The following is an 18,436-nucleotide window of genomic DNA, read 5'->3' as shown; positions in this document are numbered from 1 at the left end:
ACCTACATCAGAACAAGACTGCTTTTCAGCCATGGTGGGTCAAGACAAAGGAACATTTCTTTAGTCATGTCAACACCGAAAAACATGAGCATTTTCCCAGATGCGAAAATGACCAAACATCTCCCTGTCCTGGTTAATGTGCTTCTTAACCAGTTATAGCTTTAGCTTCACTTCCTTCTTCACACTTTACTTTTTTTTTTTTTTTTGGGACGGAGTCTCTTCACCAGGCTGGAGTGCAGTGGCACAATCTTGGCTCACTGCAACCTCCGCCTCCCAGGTTCAAGCAATTCTCCTGCCTCAGCCTCCCGAGCAGCTGGGATTACAGGCATCCGTCACCATGCCCAGCTAATTTTTGTATTTTTAGTAGAGATGGGGTTTCAGCATGTTGGCCAGGATGGTCTTTATCTCTTAACCTTGTGATCCGCCCGCCTTGGCCTCCCAAAGTGCTGGGATTACAGGCGTGAGCCACCGTGCCCGGCATATTTTCTTAAGATAACCAGTTATCCCCCACTTCCTGACAGCATCCATTTAGAGAACACTGCTTCCTGGAACCCTACTCAGGACTACCTATCATGCATCCAAACCTTAAATCCTTTCTGACATCTTACTGAGTCTTTTGCCCAGTTTTGGAGGTGTGTGTTCTTCCTTATACAGTGAGCAGTCAACCCAACTTGTTCAGGGCAGATTGTGTTCCTGTGTTATCTGGTCTGGAGCTGCATAGTTGTTGCCCTATTCAGATAGAGTGCATTTTTAATTTTGTCAGTCTTCACAGTCTCCCATATCCCACTAGTGTTGGTCACATTCTTTGGCCATCAAATTTGCAAGTCTTGCCATGGACTGTCATGGGTTGAGGGCATTTCCTTAGGCACCATCTGATTGGGTCCCTGATTAAGGTATGTGTTAGATACTCAACATCAGGTCTGGGGTCCTCCTAAGTGATGACCAGTGACTTCAACCTCCCACAAAGTGGACTTCAGTTTGCACAGCATCCAGGGTAGGTTGCTGGGGGGAAACTGCTGGAGGGAATGATGATCATCAGGAAATCAGCACCAGCTCACATTTCACACATGAGATTCTGTGAAGCTGGGCTGAAACAACTCCACACACTGATGCTCAACACAGCTTATTGGCTGAATGCCTAATCAGATCCTAATTCCTTGGTAATTGCTGGCCCATGATACAGTTAATACCCTGATCTTGAATATATCTTTGAGTGAAGAGATGTGCTGTTCAGTGAAGGGATAATAAACTTGCATATTACAGTTTCAGAAAATTAAAATCCCTGGTGGATGGTGTCTGATTAAAGTCAGCTTGTTATAGTTTCCTCCTGGTTCTTGTACTCCGTCCACTGAAAAATAGTTTGCTTATCAGAGCAGACTCTAGAGAGGCACAGATGTGAGCACTGGACCTTGGCAGCATCTAGTGACATCCCCTAGGGCTGCCTTATCTGTCACCCAGCGAGTTTACGCCAGTGCTGTGCCTTGAGCCCATGTTTTTCTGGGTCCTGATTCCAGAGCCGGCTGCTCGGCTGATTGCTGGGTCATCCCATGCTTCAGGGACCTCATCCTAGGACCTGCCTGATGTAACCTGCCCAAGGGCTGGGGAAAGGGGTGTGGAAAGACAGAGACTCTGGGGGGGCTAAGCTATCAGAGCCAAAAGACTTCATTCTTATGAGGCAGGTGATACCCTCACTTTACAGGAGAGAAAAATGTTTAATCTGAAATTTTTCTGGTGGTGGGAATAGAGACTAGGGGGTGCGGATGGTGGAGTATCCTGCCAGAGGAGAAGGTGACTCTTTTATCTCCATCCATTTTGAGCCACTGCAAACCATCTGGCCCTTCTTCCCTGGGCTCTTTGTGCTTGCTGGGTCTCTCCCACCCTGGCCACCAGAGGGCAGTACCGGTCCACACCTCGGCCTCCCCGGGACCATGTTTGGGAAGATCAGAACAGTGCTCTGAACCCACCAGACTCCTTTTCAACACCTGCTTTTTAACAACTATTTTCTAATGCTCCTTTACTATCACAAAATACGATTGCTAACAAAACGTACCTAAGCAATTAATAAACGTAATGCCTTAGCTCTAATGTAAAGGACACATGAAAGTACGAATAAGGGCCGGGCCCAGTGGCTCATGCTTGTAATCCCAGCACTTTGGGAGGCCGAGGCTGGCGGATCACGAGGTCAGGTGATCGAGACCACGGTGAAACCCCGTCTCCACTAAAAATACAAAAAATTAGCTGGACGTGGTGGTGGGCGCCTGTAGTCCCAGCTACTCAGAGAGGCTGAGGCAGGAGAATGGCGTGAACCCGGGAGGCGGAGCTTGCAGTGAGCCAAGATCGCGCCACTGCACTCCAGCCTGGGTGACAGAGCGAGATTCCGTCTCAAAAAAAAAGTACGAATAAACTTTCAGTGTGTACTTCTTGAGCACGACTACACTAAATGAACATAATGGAGTCATATGCTCGTGCCCATTGTGGGGTCACCCCTGAAAGAATGCAAGTGCATGTGGGTATGTTGTGTCGGTGACAGACACATCACGATTTTCTAAAATGGTAAACAATTCTTGGTAAAGTTAAAAAATAAAATGGGGGCCAGGCACAATGGCTCACGCCTGTAATCCCAGCACTTTGGGAGGCTGAGGCGGGCAGATCACTTGAGGTCAGGAGTTTGAGACCAGCCTGACCAACATGGGGAAACCCCATTGCTACTAAAAATACAAAAACTAACCGGGCGTGGCCGCATGCACCAGCTACTCGGGAGGCTGAGGCAGGAGAATCACTTGAACCTGGGAGGCGGAGGCTGCAGTGAACTGAGATTGGGCCACTGTACTCCAGCCTGGACAGCAGAGTGAGACTCTGTCTCAAAAAAGGAAAAAAGAAAACTCTCTTCAAACCCAGCACTCATTGTTAGGTGTCAGGTGCATGGGAGCTAGACGCAGGCCTACCCTCCCACTCATAGACTTTCTCCAAGTGTGATGATGGTGGGGAGGCGCCTGCGCTGGGGTTGCGGCCCTCCTCACAGTGGTGCATTCACTGCATTGATTTTTTTTTATAGAGATAAAAAATGCCAGTATCAAAAAATGGCAGATAAAAATTTATACACCATAAAATTCATTTGAAAGCACACATCAGTGGATTTAGTGTATTTCACTGTGCTGTGCAAACATCACTACTGTGTAACTCCGGAATATGTCCATCACCCGCAAAAGAAACTGTGTACCTGTTAGCAGCCAGTCCCAAGTGCCCCCTTCCCCGTCCCCGGCAACCCATCCATCCGTCTCTGTGGATTCTTCTATTCTGGACACCTTTTCCCTTATCTCTCTGTGTGTTCACTTCATCTGAATGCCTCATTGACTATTCCTTGCTATTACACCAAGAGAAACACTTGAGAGGCACACCCATCTCTTTGTTCCCTTCTACCTGCTACCTGCTATCCCTGCCAAGTCAATCAGCCGCTTTACACACTTTACACAGTGCTCCCCAGCCTATCACCAGCTCAAAGCACCACTTTAGAGACTGCACTTCATCCCTGGCCTTTCTGAGTTGTCCAATGGGCCTTTGGTGAGAACTAATCCACTCCTAAACTTCACCTTTGTCAAGATTCTCCCTGCTGCCATCTAAGTGCGCTCAGCATGAGCAGGGGATCCCAACGGGGTCCTGGTTGTCAGACCTTACCCTGAGGCTCCCACCCCTGGCTGCTCACCAGAGTCAGCTGTGGAGCTTTCAGAGGTGAGGCCAGGGCCCCTCATGACAGATGCTGCTTCAGTGGGCTTGGAGGAAGCAGGAACAGGTCTGTGCTTTTCAGTTCCTCAGGTGACTCTAACAAGCAGTTGAGGTTGAGAATCACTGCCTTCCTCAATTTTTCCTGTTTCCTGTCACCATGACAAAGGGGAGGCCAAAGGCTAGTCCAGCTGTGGAGCAGCTGTGGGGGTCTTTAGCCAAGGAATGTGCTTTGGCATTCATTATGGGGAGAGAGCTGGGACAGGGGCACTATCCAGCCAGAACGGATGCTTTTCAGCAGTTCTAAGTCCCCATGGTCAAGGGCCTTGTTGCGTCCTTTCTGTCCCAGGATTCTAGCTGGTGCCAGAGAATACGCAATGCGTTATCTTTCACCCCAGCTGGAATCACCTGACAGCCAGGGCTTTGTGTCACAAGCCTCAAACCCTCCATGGTGCCTGTCACATAGTCTGGACTCACTACTAAGTACAATGGATTGGTTGATTTCTCCCTCCACACGGCAGGGGGACTTACCCAGCTGGGATGTGTTAATTTGACAACTTCAAGTGCCTGGCCCCCAAATATGAGGGTTGATGTAAACCAAAGCCAGCCAGAAGCTACTCCAAATATCTTGGCAAAGAGGAAAATCAAGGGCTCCACATTTTCTTAGGCAAGGACCATCCACCAATACAGCCCTTTTATTCCACTGGCATATGATTTATTTCCTTCCTTCCTTCCTTTCCTTCCTTCCTTTCCTTCCTTCCTTCCTTCCTTCCTTCCTCCCTCCCTCCCTCCCTCCCTTCCTCCCTTCCTTTTCCTTCCTTTCCTCCCTCCCTTCCTTCCTTCCTTCCTTCTCCCTCCCCTCCCTCCCTCCCTCCCTTCCTCCCTCCCTCTTCCCTTCCCTTTTCCCCCTTCCCTCTCCCCTCCCCTCCCCTCTTCTTTCCCTTCTTACCCCTTCCCTCCCCCCTCCCCTCCCCTCTTCCCTTCCCCCTTCCCCCTTCCCTTCCCTTCTTTCTTTTCTTTCTTGATGGGATCTCTCCATTGCCCATGCAGGAGTACAGTGATGCAATCGTAGCAAACTTCTTGGCTCAAGCAATCCTCCAACCTCAGTGCCTCCTGAGTAGCTGGGACTAAATGTGCATTCCGCCATGCCTGGCTAATTTATTTTTTTTCACAGATGGGGTCTTGCTATGTTGCCCAACCTGGCCTCAAACTCCTGGGCTCAAGTGATCCTCTCTCTTGGCCTCCAGGGTCACTGGGATTACAGGCACAAGCCACTGCACCTGGCTGTAGTTCTTGAGTCAAGTATGACATACCCTGGTGAATAGAAACAGGTAAATTGGTTCTAAAACTCAATCTCTGGCCAGAGCTAACCAGTGGGCCCACAAGGTGGCCAGGTCCTGTGGCCCTGGTTGGGACAAAAGGATAAAGCATCTTCCTGGAGCACAGTACGGGGAAGGGCTCAAACCTGGTCCATGTTGGTCAGATTTTGGCCTGCACAGCTGGTGTCCAGGTAAGCTGCATGCCAGGAGGACACTGGCACTTCTCCCCTCCTGCTCCGCATCCCCCAGCCCTACTGCCACGGTGCTAGTGACACATCACTGCCCATTGGAAAGTTTCATTTCATGTCTTGGCCATAGCTGCTCTAGTGCTTTTTCTTCACCTGCCTAGCGTCCATTGCTGATGACTTTTACACAGGACAGCAAGCAGGTGGACATCAGCCTAGGCTCACGGAGGTCTTTTAGAGACCTCTGGTTCCTCTTTGTAGAATGAGGGATACACTGGGTCAGCGAGTCTCTCACTTCATTCGCCTGAGTTCCACCTTGGCAATTTTGTAATGGATCATGTACTTTTTATTTATCTTGAAGTGACCCAATTTATATAAAAATGTTTCGTTTTCAAAAACTGTAATGTCACTACTTTCAATGGAAAATGGACACTTACCTTACACAGAAGGAAAGTAAAAACAGAAACAAGAACCAGATAAAGTGATTAAATTGTGGGGAGACCGTGTGTCTGCCAGGGGTCTGAGCCTGCGGCTGCTCTCTTTGTTGAAAAGGAAGCTTGACAAGTGCTGGAAAGGGGTGAAGACACTCATATGAAACAGACATTCCCCATGTCACAGACAGGCAGAGCAAAAGAGAAATATTAGGGGGATCCCTTCTGATCACATGTGTCGTATTATTTAAAGCCACACCTGAAATCACTGACATCTGAAATCACATGCCTTGTATATTCCCAGCAGCGCTGCCACACACTTCAGACTAACTGCTGAGATCTGTCTCCAGTTCTGATATCTGCAAATTCACAGACAGAGTGGAGTAGGGCCTTCTCAAATGATCTATGAGGACAGCTCCCCTACTTGAAAAGCAACGTTTTTTTCCCGCTAAAATAATTGTTTTCAATCTTTATTCCACCAAAATGATGCTTTTTGTTATATCAAATTTTGTTGAGCTGGGCACTGTCTCATGCTTCAAATCACAGCAACTTGGGAGGCTGAGGTGGGAGGATCACTTGAGGTCAGGAGTTTGAGACCAGCCTAGGCAACATAGCAACACACTATATCTTAATTTTTTTTTTTTTTAATTAGCTGGGCGTGGTGGCGTATGCCTGTAGTCCTAGCTACTTGGGAGGCTGAGGTAGGAGGCTCACTTGAGCCCAGGAGTTCAAAGCTGCAGTGTGCTATGATCATGCCACTGCACTCCAGCCTGGGTGACAGAGCAAGACCTCGTCTCTAAAAAAAAAAAAAAATCAAATTTTGTTGACCAAACTCTAATTTTTTAAAAATCGAAACGGAGTCTCATTGTGTCACCCAGGCTGGAGTGCAGTGGCACAATCTTGGCTCACTGCAATCTCTGCCTCCTGAATTCACGCAATTTTCCTACCTCAGCCTCCCGAGTAACTGGCACCTGCTACCATGCCTGGCTAATTTTTTTTATTTTTAGTAGAGAGGGGGTTTCGCAATGTTGGGCAGGCTGGTCTTGAACTACTGACCTCAAGTGATCCACCTGCCTCAGCCTCCCAAAGTGCTGGGATTACAGGCATGAGCTACCACGCTGGGCCCAAACTCTGCTTTTTAAGTAGCAGTTATTTAAGTTTCTACATTTAAATTACACACAGATACATAACACACAACCACTCAGCACAGAGCTGGTGATCAGCAGAGACAATTTGAGTTGACATAATTTTAGGCAAAAGGCAAGAAACTTGGTATTGCTACTGGTAAGTATGTTTGCATTATGCCATTTAAGGAACTGAACAAAGTTTGCTTGTTCTGCAATGACTACCTTTTGAGACCTTAGCTTAACAGCCACTATTCTGAACCACAGCTCCAGGACAGAGAGAGGATTAGGAGGTGTGTGGTGTGCTGGGTGGTGGGTACATTATGTACATGTTTATACTCCCAACATCAATTTCCAGGGAATGCCAAGGACAGCCAAGTTTTATTTATTTGTGCAAATATGGGCATGAGCAAGAATGTTCTAAACAATGTAACGATTTCCACCATCGATTACAGAATTTCCTCCGATCATTTGATTTGGTTACAGATGAATTTAAACTTCAATTTAAGCTTGACTTTTAAAACTCCCCCTCTGCTTCCCGATGAACCAGCATAATTCCTAAAATTACACCTAAACAAGTCTGTCTTGACACATTGGGGTTTGCCTTTAGAAACATTTAGAATCTAGTATGGGCAAGGCGGCTGGAACGAGGTTTGGGATGGCACAATGATTTATGCTTAATTCTGTTTGGACCACTGATACAAAATGATTCTTATTTCATTTTTAGGGTTTCCATAATTGTAGCAATTATCTCTGAAACATTTTTGTCCACACTTATTTGGATAAAGTTTTCTGGAGCTTCTGGGGGCTCCAGAGTCTCGAACTGGGACTGTAATAATTCAGGGGGCATAAAATGTCCCTCTCTTTTGAGTAAGCGTCCAGAGATGACCTCAAATGACCCACTCAGATGGACCACCAGGAGCTGCATCTCAGCCTGCTTTGCTTCCTTTCCCGACTCCTCACACTTCAGAGCTACACCATCTTTTCCTTGTGTTAATATGTCTCTGTACATTTTCTTCAGGGCTGAACAGGCTAGAACCACATGCTGTCCCGAGGCTACATCTCTGTTTAGAAAAAGAAAAAAAAAAAAAGGAGGCTAAAGACTGAAGACATTTAAAGTAACCTCTGTCAGTTCTAGGTGCAGGACTCTAGTCCTACTTCCTGCCAGTGGAAGGCATTAGAAAATGGTGTTTAAGCATCAGGCAGTCCTAGCATCGAGTTAAAGATCTTCTGCTAGTAAAGTGAACAATCTTGGGCGAAGGCATTTACCTCTCTGAGCGTCAGTTCATCATCTGTTAAGTGGGGCTACCTAGGGTACTTGCCCATAGATCTGTCAAAAGGAAAACATTTCGAGATCTCTGATACACAGATACGCTCAGGAAGTGTTAGTTCTGCTTTGATGGATGCCAGACGTTACTCTGTCTCAGCGTGTGGACACAGGGCTGCCGGCACGCCCCTGTGCCATGCAAACAGCTAAGCTCATGTCCTCTGCAGGATGTTCAGGGATCTGCGTTCTACAACTGGATTCTCTCCATTCCTACTCTACAGTATCTGGAGGAGTTGCCAGGTGCAATGCAGAGCTGGAGAAAGTGGGAGAGGAGAGAGCATCAGCCTTTCTGTGGGCAAGGTGAGCAGAATATGAGAGGTTCCTAGGGATGCACTAAGGAAAAAACTCCAGCCAGAAACAGAGGCAGACACAGCAGCAATAAGGGGAAACCAGTGTGGCCAGAGACCACACAGGAGTGAGCCACAGCTTCCACTTGGCTGCTGAGTGTGGGAGGCAGTCATCCTGGGGTCAGGACAGGATTCTAGAGTTAAGAGGTGGTGCATAAATTCTGGCTTGGGGCTGGCTTGGGGATCCAGTATAAAGTTCTCTTCAGAATGAAAGTTCTGAAGGAAGGGGCCTCCCCTGCTTTTTTTTTTTTTTTGCAGCCAATACATGGCTAGCAAATATAAAATGAAGCCATACTCCTTTTTATGACTATGAAATGACAGTACTATAAAAATAGACTCTCATGAGTGTATTATGTTAGAGACCCAGGTAGGCAAAAATTTTCAAACCTTGAAACCCAGAACCATAAACCCCTAAATCAAAACTCAGCCCATGCAAAGACAGGGCTGCCAGCATGTCAACGGGTGTGAAAAAAGCAAACTGAATTTATGTTCATTTAAGTATATTCTAACTTCGTATGGCCCAGATGGTTTTAGATGGATAAAATATGACTTCATCTTAGAAAGCAAGATCCGTAACCCACTCCTTGCCTTTTCCTTATCCTTCTCCACGTCCCGACCAGGATGTCCACTGGGGTCAGACCCACAGATGGGTGCTGTTGGGGGGGACCCTGTTCGCTCAGGGGCATGCTGCAGAGCTGGGCAATGTGGATTCTAATCCTGGTGGCTAATTACCTGTTCACTCACAAATGACCTCAGGCCTTCCTGGTAGTCACAGCTTGAAGTAAAGGGAAGAAAAATTGATGACTGAGATAGGCAAATAACAAGTGGCATCAGTGGACACTTTTTGAGCACTTACTATGTATCAGATACTGTTCTGTTGCCCACTCACCAACTCACTTACTCCTTACAATAATCTGTGAGTAGGAACTATATTAATTCCCGTTTTACTGATGAAGAAACAGACTTATGGAAACCAAGTGGCTGATCAAGACTGCTAGCTAGTAACTGTGTGGAGCTGTCTAGAAGGTTTGTCTCCAGAGCCTGACTAAACTCCATGCTGCCTGTGGCTGGTTGAAATTATTGTGGTTACTTGATAGAAGTGCAGTCAGTTTCTAGAATCCTTTACCATCAGTCAGTTGTGATTTCAGGAGTGTATTTTTTTTCCCTGTCTTTTCTGAGGGTTTTCTTTACCTGCTGGCTTTGGCTTATGCCAAGGCCCAGTGGTCTCTTACCTTAGTAAAATGTCATGCAAGTTACAGAGCCATGGAATCCGGTCCTGAAAAAAACAAAAACAAAACCAAAAACCCAGACACAACGTGACTTCTCCAGGTATTGTTTGTTTGTAGAGAAACATAGTTATATCATGTTTGCAAATGTTAAGGTCCAGCGAGAGCTCAGTGGTGTGAGAAGTGGGCCATCACAAGGCTGAGGGGCCAGCTGCTGGGCAGAAACATTTTCTTTCAGCTGGTGTCAGTGGCTCTTTTTATAATAATAAAAATTGCCCTAAAGTACCAGTATGTATCTCCCCATCTTAATCTCCCCATTTTACATGTGTCCTCCCTGGTTCTGATATGTTTACAAATCTTTTATTGTACTGCATGTATTCTTTAGGTATCTCTGATCTCAAATGCAGAGAGATACTCACATAATCCCTTATGTCAGCTGTCCCCTGGTCCTATTCTTCAAACCCTCCAAAGAACAAAATTCCCCTCAGATAAAATTATTTTAAGAAATTTATATTTTTGCCAAAGACAGATGAAATTTACGTAGCACATGCTACAGTGTTTCACAAAGAAATCCTCCTGAGACAAGTAAATTCTCTCCTTCCTGGCGCAAATCCTGATTATTGGCCATAATGCATTGGAAAACAAAACAAAAAAACTTTCTATTATTGAAAAATTTAAACACGCCGAAAAGCAGACAGAACAGTACAAAGCAAACCTCTGTATACCAACACCCAGCTTCAGCAATTTTCTTTTGAGATGGAGTTCCGCTCTTGTTGCCCAGGCACGATCTCGGCTCACTGCAACCTCTGCCTTCTGGGTTCAAGTGATTCTCCTGCCTCAGCCTCCTGAGTAGCTGGGATTACAGGCATGCACCACCATGCCCGACTAATTAATTTTGTATTTTTAGTAAAGATGGGGTTTCTCCATGTTGGTCAGGCTAGTCTCGAACTCCTGACCTCAGGTGATCCACCCGCCTTGGCCTCCCAAAGTTCTGGGATTACAGGTGTGAGCCACTGCGCCCGGCCAGCTTCAGCTGTTTTCAACCCACTATTAGTCTTGTTATATGTATGCCCCCGACCACATCCCACATCCCAAATAATCCCATCCTAGATTATTTTGAAGCTGATTCCAGAAACATGATGTGTTTTTAAAAGTCCTTGCTTTCAGGCATTTGATTACTACCATTTTATTTAGAATTTTTGATTTTATATACTTGAGATGGGCCTATATTTTAAAAATATGGTCCATATTAAATGTCGGTATCAAGGCTTTACTAGCTTTATAAAATGAGTAGGATAGTTTTCCCTTTTGTCCTGTTCTTTCAAACAGCTTGTATATAATATATTATGTTTGATAAAACATCTGAAAAACCCTCTGGGCCTGGGGCCTTTTTTGAGGGGAGATCTTTCATTACAGATTCAGTTTCTTTAATGAGCATTGTATTGTATTCAGGTTTTCTATTCTTGATTCACTTTTGGTAGCTACAACATTTATGATGGCAGGAAGAGACCACACTTAGACAGGTGAGCCACCCTCCCTGCCCTTCCCATCTCTTACTGCATCCTCTTACTTGGCTAAAGAATCAGGAACTTGGTGGAAGCCAGGCAGCCACACAGCAGGAGCAGATTCAGCTCATTTCAGCCCAGCTTCCAGGCCTCCAGAACCTTGAACACAGTTCATATCTGTAGGTTACACTTGCTGTATAAGATAGTCACTTTTTATCACCTTTGTCATTACTTCAAAGGAGTAACAAACAATCCATGCCCTTACTATAAATTATACAGCTCTCTGGACCTTCTGCTGCTTAAGCCAAATGCAGCACCAGAATGGTCACAATTTCACTGGGGAAAAAGCAGGTGTCCCTAAGCAGTATCTGCCACTAGATCACTGCCATCCAACCCCATTTTCCCCAGTCTTGATATTTTTCATTGAAATTATCCAATTTTGTCTAAGTCTTCAAATTTACTGGCATTAGGTTTTCCACATCCCTCTTTTCATTATTCATCTCAATTGTGCTTCTTTCTTCTTTCAGTCTCACCAGAGATCTATTTTTATTTTGTCAAACAACTAGCTTTTGTTCATAGTTTATTTTTTTCTGTGACACAGCCCTCAGGAGATCCTGAGAACATGTGCCCAGTTTGTTTTCACTAGCATTCATTTCTATTATTTCCTGCATTTATTTTTTTCTACTTGAACTGAGCAACTAGCTCGTCACTTTTCATTCTTGTTATTTCCCAAAAATGTATTTAGAGGCTAGTTACCCTCTAAGTAATGTTGTAACTGCATCCCACAAATTTTAATTGATAGTACTTTTGTTGTATATTACTTAGTATTCTATAATTTCCATTATGACTTTTAACAAATTATTTATATGAATGTTAATTTTTTAAAAAATTTGCTTATTTAGAATTCCCAACCATTTTGGTGATGTGTGTGCATTTTTATTATTGATTTACAGTTCATTATAGTAAAAAATGTGAGTGGTATGATACTGATTCTTTGAAATTTGTGGCAATACTCTTTGTGGTCTAGTACATGTCAATTTTTATAAATGTCCCACACGTACTTAAAAAGAATATTATTTTTCATTAATGCCTATGTCAGGCTTGATGCATTTATTCAAATCTTCTATATTCTTACTAATAATTTCTTTTGTCTACTTTATGTATCAATTTTTCAAGTTATTTGAAATTCCTCCATTAGACTGAGAAGTTGATAGTCCACCCTTCTGTCTTTGTGTATGTTAGAAAATGTCTTTATTTTGTGCTTACTTGTGAATAAGATTTTGTTAGTTGGTGAAGAATTCTTGGTTGACCATTATTTTTCAATAGTTTGAATAATTATTTCATTTTGTTTGGGCCTTTATTGTTGAGAAGTCTCTTTTAGTGTATTAGGCAATCCTTTAGAAAATATATCTTATCTCTGGTAGCTTTAGGTAGGAAAAAGCCTCTTTGTCTTTGAGCGGCTTTGCAGTTTTATTCTTGTCCTGCTCAGGACTTATTTTGCATATTTAGTGTGAGTACTCATACCCTGGAAAGTTGTTACTACCTATTTGAATATAGCCTTTCTCCTATTCTATTTACTTGGGTTCCTTTTAGCTATACGGGAAGTTTGACATTTTATCATATACATCTATTCATTTTTCTTGAATATTTTCTGTTTAGCTCTCTTCTTTATCCTGGGTAATATCTTCCAATCTGCTTTTCTTCTAATTCACTAGTTCTCTCTTCAGCTGTACTAGTTTATTGTTTAATCCATCTATTGATTATGTTTTATTTCTAATATTTTTATTTCATTCTTTTTCAAATTTTCCTGTTCTTGTCTTCCATTTGATTCCATTATGTCTAGTTCTTGGAGTGCAACATCTTACCATTAGTGTTTTTGCTGATTCTCTCTCATAGTGGTCCATTTTCCCATACAGTTTATAGTTTTTGATTGTAGTTTCATCTTCAGCAAAGGATTTTTTTTTTCCTTTGTGGGAGTCCTAAGTTTTGGAAACACTTTCACAGGCAGTTTCACCAATTCTAGAACAGTTTTATGTCAGTTTATAAGCTTGGTGCCTCTTTGTCATATAATGTGAATTTGGGTGTAGCCGGGGCTCAGGTTTCTCAAGGATGATTGTTTTTTCCCACCTGTGGCCCAGGGAGGCAGCTAGATTTTTTGCTCCTTTTGAGTTCAGTGGGTGGCAATATTTTTAGTCCTCATTCAAAGACAGCCCTTATATAAGGAATTTATATTCTACTGCTTGACATCAATGCTAACAACAACAACAAGACTTTATGTAAGATACTCAGGTCCAGCTCCATGCTTCATACAGGCTTACAATCTTATCTCCCATCTCTACAGGCTCATCAAAACCTCAGCCTCCTGCTCTCCTGGCTTTTATACAGTCAAAAAATGTGGGGGAGTGGGTTATTCTAGTTTAGTTCAGCCTTGCCACACTTTAATTTTGGCACATGAGATGTTCTCATTTTGCTTTGGACTTTGGCCATTTTCATTTTCCTTTGATCTTTTCCATGAGAAGCCTTTTAAGCTCTCCAGCTCTGGGTAACCACCTTTAGCTCCTGGTATCTCCCCTGGGCTCAGGCCATTTCTTATACAGGATTTATCTTCTTTGAGAAAATGAGGGCCACAGCGAGGTGCTTTCCTAAGGACTTGGAAAAGAAGGAAATAAGATTGTTCTCTAAGGGTTAAATTTAAAGATCAACAGTTAAAAGGAAGGGGCAGCAATGTGTAAGGTCATGTGAAGGAGTTAGAATGACTCCCAGGCTAGCAAGACATCACTGTGATCCATCTTAATATTTTCGCATACCTACAGGAAGCATGTCTGTCCCAGGCAGGCTGGGTAGGCAAGAAGGCCAGAGCAGGGCACTGTAGATTGAAATGTGAAGCACTGTCCAGCGGACATGGTGCCTTGGCCATTGGCCTTTGAACATCGTATTCTCATTAGCAAGCCTTTCCCTACTAATGCATGGTCTTGAGCCACCAGATTCTTTGGTCCTAACTCTCCCATGTTCACTAAGAAACCTCTGTATGTTGGTTTCTGAAAATGTGGGTACTAATGTGATTGTTACAGTTCATGTGACAGTTGTATTTCTTTTGGTACATTAATCAACTGGCATTTTGGTTTATGCAGGAACTTGTAAACCTGATTAGTAGGGGTCTCACATGACAGATGAATCCATGTTCAATGTGTTGACAATTTCAAGGGGGCTGGGCCTGCAAGACAGAGCCAGCCCTGGAGTCCCAGCTGGGTAGTCAACCAGCCTTTTCCAAGGTGCACCCCTTGTCATTGTAGAAGTCTCTGGATGGGACTTTAAGACTTTATTTAAGACTAGTGCCGTGGGCTGCGAATCTCCATTCAGCAAGAAGAATGCTTTAGAAGAGGAAGTGATTGGAAAGTTCTGAGGGCTGAATGCTAATTTACATGATCACATATCTACTTAGAGTTAAGGGGCAATTCGAACTATGAATTAGAACTGACTCAGAGATGAAATACACAGAAAAAAATTAATTTTTTTTGGCATGAGTAAATGTTCATAATGAGTTTGGGGTGAACCAAAGAGAGAGGACAATTTGTTTAAATACCAGAATTTCTTTCTTATTAGCAGAGGCACAAACTTGCATTTTGCTATTTTGCTCAGATTATACATTCCGCCATTCCATCTGCACAAATATTTCTATTTGCTTGTGCTGTGGAAATGGAGATCAATCTCTGATTATTTTATGGCTTAGGAAACAAATATACCTTTCATTAAGCTGAGTGTTGACTATCTTATTTATTATACTTTCTATGTGCCTGAAATATTTCATAAGAATGAAACAAATTAAAAATTACAGAAAACATATTTGGGTAATAAGTTTTCTATCTTGTGTACAAAGAAATAGAGCTTTACTTTGAATACATGTTTTTTCATTGTTTTAATAGTGCCTTAATGGATGCTTTAGTCAATAATAAAGCACATTGCTTCATCTAGTCATAATAAAATTTTTCAGAATCTCAACTATAAAAGCCATAGTAAACATAAATATAAAACTATTTAAACAAAAATAGGTGCTTTTAGACATCCACCCTATCGGAATTTATGGCAGACCAGACTAATGACCATGCACCAGTAAGGACTGTGTCCATCAGTCATAAAAACAACAGAGAGGGTTGGAAATAGAAGAGCAGCACTTTGAACATTACTCCTGAAATTTCCAAATAGTGAATCATAATTAAATGATTATGAACTTTCTTTGGAGATTTCCATAAACCCACAAGGAGAAAGGTTTTTTCCAAGGCAGCGCCAGTGTGTAAATTCAAGTTCTAGTGCCTGACCTGCTTCAAGCCAGGCCACCATGTCAGTGCCGTCATGACCACCCTTTAAGTCAGTGCCTCAAACGTCCTTAAGGCCTAACCCCTACCATGGATGTGCTTGTGGGGAACTGCCCCTCTAATTCCTGCTGTCATTCTCACCCTCTCTCTAACCCTTTTCTCTCAATTTAACCAACCTTGATTCACTTCTTGTGAATCATTTGTGTAATGGTTGGATGATCAGGGCCTTTAACACAGTAGGAAAAGTATGATCTTTGAAGTTAGAAAGACTCCCTTTGCTGTGTGGCTTTGCTCAAGTTACTTAATTTCTCTGAGCCTCTCTTTGTTCATTTGTAAAGTGGGGATCGTATATAATTCATTGAGCTGCTCTGGGATTTAAATAAGAAAAGGAATAAACTATTTTTTGGTTGATTTAACAGTTGAAATAAACAGTACTTATTTCCAACTCTGAATTTTTGAATTTTTGAAAGAGTTTAAATTCATGAATTTGGTAGGCACTGGACCTTAATTCCACAAACACTAAATGTTAATACATGGAAAGCACCATAGTGAGTGAGCACTGGGGATAAATATGAATGGTGTGGTTCCTGTCCTCAAAGAGAAGAGGCAAATGAGTAATCTATCAAGTCACCCGCAGGGCAGTGATGAGGGCTGTGGGAGATATACTAAGAAGGGCTATGATAACACAGCAGGAGGACAGGCCAATCTTTTTTTATTTTATTTTTTATTTTTGAGACATAGTCTCGCTCTGTCACCCAGGCTGGAGTGCAGTGGTGTGATCTCGGCTCACTGCAAGCACCACCTCCTGGGTTCACGCCATTCTCCCGCCTCAGCCTCCCATAGTAGCTGGGACTACAGGCGCCTGCCACCAAGCCTGGCTAATTTTGTGTATTTTTAGTAGAGACGGGATTTCACCGTGTTAGCCAGGATGGTCCTGATCTCCTGACCTCGTGATCTGCCGGTCTCGGCCTCCCAAAGTGCTGGGATTACAGGCGTGAGCAACTGCGCCCGGAGGACAGGCCAATCTTGATCAGGCCTTGGAAAGAGTAAATCTTGAAAGATAAAGATAATTTCAAGACCTTGACTGGCCTGCTAAGGAGTGTGGACCTTATTGTAAAGGTGCTAGGAAGGACCTAGACACATGAGCTCTAAATTTTATGTTCATAATGAAGAAAGGAGGGAATTGAGATCTCTCTACAGTGAAGAAATTGGAACAAGGAGATATTAGAGCAAATTCACTGAGCTCTGTGCCTTCCAAACAGTTACTGTGGACAATATAATAAATTATGAAAATCAAACACACACACAAAAGTTTTAGAGGAAAGAGATGAGACAATCCAAATTAGCATCTCTGCCTATGGCTCTGATGTTCAAGGTTTTCACACTCTAGATCAAGCTTGTACAACACACAGCCCGCAAGCCCTACTACGGCTTTGAATGTGGCCCAACATAAATTCGTAAACTTCCTTAAAACATTATGAGATTTTTTTTGTGATTTTTTTTTTTTTTGGCTCATCAGCTGTTGTTAATGTTAGTGTATTTTATGTGTGGCCCAAGACAGTTCTTCTTCCAGTGTGGCCCAGGGAAGCCAAACAACTGGACACCCCTGCTCTAGATAGTCCCTACACACAAAGATGGGGAAGGCAGTGCACTCCCGACTCCCAGCCCAGTGCTCGGAGGTGAGCATAATGAATGCTCTACCAAGAGTGAAATCAGAATGTCATGAGGCTAGAGAAAGCTTTCTTGGCCTATGGAAACATCTCGAGAAATTAAGTGTCTTTTGGAAGGAGATGATGGGTAAAGAGAGTACAGATAATGGTAGAATATGGGTGGAGAGAGACGGGAAGGAAGGTGGGGAGTGGGAATGGCGGGGAGATGGGTGTGTTTTACCTGATGCAAAAGTTAAGTATATAGAATGTTATATACTGACCCCCTCCAAAAAAAAGAATTCCAAAATTCAATTCATAGATATTTTTGGAAGATGAGACCAAGGGTGATATATTTTGTAAAAAATTTTTTTAGTACTTTCCAAATTTTCTATACAGGGCAAATATTATAATTATAATCAGGAGATTTTTTTCAGGATTTTTTTTTTTCCCAAAAAAAAGCCCTCTTTTTAAAATAGACTTTGAAGTTGAAGACTATTCAGGTGCCACTGCAGGCTCAGATAGGACACTGTGGGCCGGGCACCTAGGGGAGACTCACTGACTGGTAGCTTTGAAATACTTTTTTTTTTTTGAGACGGAGTCTCGCTCTTTCACCCAGGCTGGAGTGCAGTGGCGCGATCTCGGCTGACTGCAGGCTCTGCCCCCCGGGGTTCACGCCATTCTCCTGCCTCAGCCTCCCGCGAAGCTGGTACTACAGGCGCCTGCCGCCTCACCCGGCTAATTTTTTGTATTTTTTAGTAGAGATGTGGTTTCACCATGTTAGCCAGGATGGTCTCGATCTCCTGACCTCATGATCTGCCCGCCTCGGCCTCCCAAAGTGCTGAGATTACAGGTGTGAGCCACCACGCCCGGCCTGAAATTCTTTATTATTAATATCATCATAATGCTAATAATTTATTACAGCTTGGGTAGAATGTTTCTAGACTGGCACTGTCCAACACAGCTTTCTGCAATGATGTTCTATAGCTGTGCTGTCCAATAAGGTAGCCAGTAGCCACTGATGGCTACTGAGCTTTTGAAATGTGGCTGGTATAACCCAGGGACTAGATTTTACATTTTATCTATTTTAATTAATTTGTATACATTTTTTTCAGACAGGGTCTCACTCTGTCCCCCAGGCTGGAGTGCAGTGGTGCAATCACAGCTCACTGTACCCTCGAACTCCTGGGCCTAGGCCATCCTCCCACCTTAGCCTCCCAAGTAGCTGGGACTACAGGCATGCACCACCAGCTTTTTTTTTTTTTTTTTTTTTTTTTTTTTTTTTTTTTTTTT

At 43.4% G+C, this 18,436-nt stretch overlaps 1 protein-coding gene across 6 annotated transcripts in view; it reads right to left on the bottom strand.

The window, feature by feature from the left end:
* Nucleotides 1-6,935: 6,935 nt before the first annotated feature.
* The window catches only part of IDNK (IDNK gluconokinase), a 20,189-nt gene continuing 8,688 nt past the window's right edge, over nucleotides 6,936-18,436 (bottom strand). For 4 of the 6 annotated variants that reach the window (XM_058445735.1, XM_032164380.2, XM_058445733.1 and 1 more), the window contains 2 exons: nucleotides 9,686-9,729; nucleotides 6,943-7,843 (listed from right to left, as the gene is read on the bottom strand). In XM_058445735.1, the coding sequence (XP_058301718.1) occupies nucleotides 7,492-7,843; nucleotides 9,686-9,729 (396 nt within the window). In that variant the 3' untranslated portion in view covers nucleotides 6,943-7,491. Of the gene's footprint in view, nucleotides 7,844-9,685; nucleotides 9,730-18,436 lie in introns of all 6 variants that reach the window. The other 2 variants (XM_032164381.2, XM_032164379.2) reach the window with 2 other exon arrangements.

The sequence above is a fragment of the Hylobates moloch genome, unplaced genomic scaffold, assembly GCF_009828535.3.
Source record: "Hylobates moloch isolate HMO894 unplaced genomic scaffold, HMol_V3 SCAFFOLD_10, whole genome shotgun sequence".
NCBI lineage: Eukaryota > Metazoa > Chordata > Mammalia > Primates > Hylobatidae > Hylobates > Hylobates moloch.
The sequence above is the reverse complement of the archived record's forward strand: the minus strand, read 5'-3'. Positions and strand labels throughout refer to the sequence as shown.